The sequence below is a fragment of the Colobus angolensis genome, unplaced genomic scaffold, assembly GCF_000951035.1.
Source record: "Colobus angolensis palliatus isolate OR3802 unplaced genomic scaffold, Cang.pa_1.0 Scaffold239, whole genome shotgun sequence".
Lineage (NCBI taxonomy): Eukaryota > Metazoa > Chordata > Mammalia > Primates > Cercopithecidae > Colobus > Colobus angolensis.
The window spans coordinates 74,313-79,720 of record NW_012115588.1 but is presented as its reverse complement, the minus strand read 5'-3'; the positions used below and the strand labels follow the sequence as shown (position 1 = coordinate 79,720).

At 50.7% G+C, this 5,408-nt stretch overlaps 1 protein-coding gene across 1 annotated transcript in view; it reads right to left on the bottom strand.

Annotated features, from left to right (window-relative positions):
- Nucleotides 1–5,408, bottom strand: part of TEF (thyrotrophic embryonic factor) — a 36,283-nt gene that overhangs the window by 16,782 nt on the left and 14,093 nt on the right. Inside the window, exon 2 of the mRNA XM_011945073.1 lies at nt 349–666. Within this exon, the coding sequence (XP_011800463.1) occupies nt 349–666 (318 nt within the window). The remainder of the gene's footprint in view (nt 1–348; nt 667–5,408) is intronic.

Here is a 5,408-nt window from a genome sequence, read left to right as displayed (position 1 = left end):
TCTGTCTCAAAAAAAAAAAAAAAAAAAAAAAAAGAGCAGCATTGAGGAAATGCAGAATGGGATTTCTATCCTGTAATGCTTTGGCCTAGAAGGTCCCATCCTGACTGTTTGCAGCACACCAACCAACAAAAAGGTTCCAACTGCCGATGACATGACCACTGTTTTTATCTCCAGCCTTGGGGAACCGTGCAGAAGGGTGGGGAGTGAAGAGTTTCTCCACACTGCAGCCCCACCAGGACTTCCCCTCAGAGAAGGGACTCACTGGGTACATGGACACAAGCAGCCCTCAGTGGGAAATGGACTTCCTTGCACGGGACAGGTGGCCCTGCCCAATGTCCTTTCACCAACCTGTGCTGGACACGGTTTCGGAGGGCTGAAAGATGGCAGTGGAGGAGGATGGTGGGGACGCTGTGGAAGAGCTGGCAGACTCCTTCCCTTCTAACTCTGCTACAGGCAGCAGCAGGTTGTGGGCCAGGTGGGTGGGGCTGGCGGGGATGCCATTCTCCAGCAGGAACTCGTCCAGGTCCATGTACTCCAGGTGGAAAGATTCGCCGTCATATGGGATGGTCTTGTCCCAGATGGGTGGCATGAGGGAGGCTGAGACGGCCATGGTGCTGGCGGCTGCGGCCTCGTCCTCCTCCAGCTTTTCCTTCCCCTTTTCCTTATCTGCAGAAACAAAATCTGCGATGAAATACCACACAGCAGATTAACTCAATCCCAGGAAGTGGGCAGTGGGTCTCACAGGCCTGGTCCATCTTTCTCAGAGCCCTGATTCCAACCCATGCATTTCAAGAGCCCACTCTATTCTCCGGTTAAAATCTCGCACTTGAACCAGGCCCGGCTATTTTCCTTTAGACATGGCATCCCATCCTCATCTATGCATGGCCTTCCCAGAAGGCTCACCACATGCTCTGAGACCTTAAGTGGTCATATGGTTAACTCATTATTTATTTTATTTTATATTTTTTTGAGACAGTGTTTTGCTCGTCACCCAGGCTGGAGTGCAGTGGCCCAATTTCGGCTCACTGCAACCTCCACCTCCCGGTTCAAGCGATTCTCATGCCTCAGCCTCCCGAGTAGCTGGGATTACAGCACGTGCCACTATGCCCAGCTATTTTTTGTATTTTTAGTAGAGATAGGGTTTCACCATGTTGGCCAGGCTGGTCTTGAACCCCTGACCTCAGGTGATCCACCTGCCTCAGCCTCCCAAAGTGCTGGGATTACAGGCATGAGCCACTGCACATGGCCAGTTTTATATTATTTATTTGAAACAGAGTTTCACTCTTGTTGCTTATACTGGTGTGCAATGGCGCAATCTCAGCTCACTGAAACCTCTGCCTCCTGGGTTCAAGCAATTCTCCTGTGTCAGCCTCCCAAGTAGCTGGGATTACAGGTGCCTGCCACCACGACCAGCTAACTTTTTGTATTTTTAGCAGAGACGGGGTTTCACCATGTTGGCTAGGCTGGTCTCGAACTCCTGACCTCAGGTGATCCACCCGCCTTAGCCTCCCAAAGTGTTGGGATTACAGGTGTGAGCCACCGCACCCGGCCACAGGGTTAATTCAGAATAGCCTGTAGCACTGGCTGGGTGCGGTGGCTCAGGATTGTAATCCCAGCACTTTGGGAGTCCCAGGCAAGTGGATCCCCTGAGATCACAAGTTCAAGACCAGCCAGGCCAACACGGTGAAACCCTGTCACTTCTAAAAATACAAAATTAACCAGGTGCCAGGAGAGGTGGCTCACGCCTGTAATCCCAGCACTCTGGGAGGCTGAGGCAGGCAGATCACCTGAGGTCAGGAGTTTGAGACCAGCCCAGCCAACACGGTGAAACTCCGTCTCTACAAAAAATACAAAAATTAGCTGGGCATGGTGGCAGGCGCCTGTAATCCCAGCCACTTGGGAGGCCGAGACAGGAGAATTGCTTGAACCCGGGAGGCAGAAGTTGCAGTGAGCCAAGATCACGCCACTGCACCCCAAGCCTGGGCCACAAAGAGCAAAACTCCATCACAAAAAAACAAAAACAAAAACAGAATAGGCTGTAGGATTAGCATCTGCAGGAGAGAGACTACAAGGAGGGAAATGGAGTCTCCGACCTTTCCGGATACCTTAGCTTAGAAAGGGCCGAGATCTTCAGGCCAAGAACTTTTGTGTTCCCCTGTCCTGTTCCCTCCAGTTATGCTTCTCCACAGCAACCCAGCCCAGGGAGGAGTACCAGCTTTGCCACTCGCTGTTTGATGTGTGACCTTAGCCATGTTACTTAACCTCTCTGAGTCTTGGTGTCCTCCACTGTACATAAGGATAAAGCTGTTTCTTCAGTGACGATTAGAGATAACCTTTTTTTTTTGAGACAGAGTTTTGTTCTTGTTGTCCAGGCTGGAGTGCAATGGCGCCGTCTCAGCTCACCACGACCTTTGCCTCCTGGGTTCAAGTGATTCTCCCCGCTCAGCCTCTCAAGTTGCTGGGATTACAGGCATGTGCTACCACACCTGGCTAATTTTGCTTTAGTAGAGACGAGGTTTCTCCATGTTGGTCAGGCAGGTCTCGAACTCCCGACCTCAGGTGATCCACCTGCCTCAGCCTCCCAAACTGCTGGGATTACAGGCGTGAGCCACTGCGCCTAGCCAGAGATAGCATTGGAATGTGTCTTTAGAGCCATGTGCGGTGGCTCAAGCTTATAATCCTAGCACTTTGGGAGTTCGATGCAGGCGAATCACCTGAGGTCAGGAGTTTGAGACCAGTCTGACCAACATGGTGAAACCCCGTCTCTACTAAAAATACAAAAAATCAGCCAGGCACAGTAGTGCATGCCTGTAATCCCAGCTACTTGGGAGGCTGAGGCAGGAGAATTGCTTGAACCCGGGAGGCGGAGGTTTGCAGTGAGCCGAAACTGTACCACTACACTCCAGCCTGGGCAACAAGAGCCAAAGTCCACCTCAAAAGAAAAAAAAAAGTGTCTTTACAGTGTTCCTGGCACACTGCAGGCATCATTGTTGCTGTGGGCTCATTGAGGGTATGAACTGATTTATTTCTAGATCTCAAGGGCCCACCAAGGGGTAGGCAGAGGCAGACGGTGGACTATAGAAAAATACATGTAAAATATTGGATTTGCAAACAGATTCAGGTTAGGTTTATTAGAAACGGCCTGGAGCTGTCTTTTCAGGACCCTTTTCAAAGCAACCATTTCAAGAGACCTTTATCCCTGAATAAGCAGAAAAGACTGAAACCAGGTTTTCTGGGAGGAAGGAGAGGGGTGGAGCTGAAGAAGAAAGACTGTTCCTATTCAAAGCAAAACTAATCAATTAGTGGGGACTGGACCTGCCTAATTGTCTCAGTCACAAAGTTACATGTATGGATATCCAAGAGGGAGCAATTTTAAAAAGACAAGAGAGCAATGTGACAAGGTTGGAAGGAAATCAAAGTGACAGGGAGGCTAATCAGGGAAGTGGGAGATAAAATCATGACAAGCTCATGATGGGTTTTCAAAATTGAGGGAGACAATTTTGAACTCTGGATTTATAAGTGAAAAGGAGAAATCAAATATGATTAAGTTGGAAACAAACCAGTCACGCAGACTCCCAGACCAAATAGTAGCTTGTTGGTCCAACACAAATGAACACACGCAGTGAGTTAGGAAGGTGGAGATTTTGACAAACAACTTGATCATGGCTTTCTAATACAAATTAACCTGAATTCCTGCAACTGCTTTCTATACCAGGCTTTGGTTTAAAGCCAACTGGGAAGTAAGAAAGTCAAGCCTTGGTGGGCTGGGTGGGCCAGATGGCCTTCTTGCTCTCCTCCCCTGAGAGCTGGTCTCCTCACTCTGTTCAGAAATGACTGTGACCCATATCAGGTGGGGTCATTTGGGATCAAAGGAGGCAGGAGAAGGCAGGAGATAGAAAAGCAGCCATACTGAAGGACAGGCAACAGTAAGTTCCAGGTTTTGCCTGGCCTAAACAATTAAGGATACTTTAAATCTGTGTTTTTGTAAAGTGAAATTTTAAATTGTAAGAGATAAAAGACTTACTCCATCACTCAGGTCATGCAATAGTGGCTGCCAGCGTGATACAGTAGAAAGAGCACCAAACTGAGTGTCAAAGGTCTAGCTGTGTGACCTTGAGGAAGCACCCTCACCTCCCTGAGCCTCAATTTTCTTCATCTGGGAAGTGGGGAGAATACCCTCTAGGACTGTTAATGAAATAAGATGATGTCAGCGTGTTTTGCGAGCAGTCTGCAAATATCGGGCAGAATTCTTGTTATGGATGGTTATTACCTGGTAATCTCAAACAAGAAACTGTCAGATGTGTACACCTGTCACTGCAGTTTGTCTCAGCCTCAGATTTGGAACAAAGCATGGTCTCAAAAACAAACAAAAGGGTTTGTGCACATGAGGTCCCAAAGCAGGAGGAGAGAGGCTGGCCTCACCTGATGTGCTGAAGCTATTTATAACTCAACAGTGACAGCCACAGGGATGGGAGCCTCAGAACACACCCAGGAAAGGAAGAGAAACGGCATTTTAAAAAGGAAAATCCATTCCCCAGGCCAGATAACTCTCGAAGGCCTATCCCTTTCCCAAATCCTGAATTACTGATGGCTCTTAGAAATGCAAAGGTCTCACACTCAAAGTATACCTCAGTGCACCCACAACCCCACCACAGGCGGCCCTCCTGCTGCTCCCTGTACCCCATCTCCCAGGGTGAAAAACAAGGCCAGACCTGCTTTCCACATATGCCCCAGGGACGTTTGTGGCCTAGGCAAAAAGATGAAGCTCAGTCCTGCCGCCGTGGCCCCAGAGTCTAGGGTCAGCCACAACCAACCAGGCGAAGGGCCTCAGTGGCCTCATCTGACCCTCATCCTTTCCCTGCCTGGCCCCAAACTCCCCTCCCAAGGCGCCCCGCACTCCTCGCCCACACCCCTCCCCCACCCGCTCAGCAGAAGCCCCTGAACAGAATGGCTCCCGCGTGGACCTAGCAGCTGCGGCTACTCACACCCAGGGAGGAAGCCAGGTTCCCCCGGGAGGGGTAAGGTACGATGACAGTCCGCTACCGTAGACCTGCGCTTCCTAAACTTTGGTGTACTTAGAAAATAACGGGGGTGCGGTGGGGTGCTCCTTAAAATGCAAGACCCCTGTCCCGGTGACCGCAGACTGGGTGGGGTGCAGAAACCGGCATTTTAAACAGGCATCCCAAGTGACTCCGATGCAGGTGGCTCCGGGGGAGGGGCCCCGGAGCGTCATTTAAGTGACTGCTCCCGATCCCCTTCCGCCTCCTCAAACCGCCCCACCATCCTCTCCCGCCAGACCCACCGTCTCAGCTCGCTCCTGACCCTCTGTCCCCAGCCCCCTGGCCTCGTCCTCCAAGCTCCTTGTCATCCGGGCCCCATCCCCCTCCGCTGGACGGCTGGACCACTGT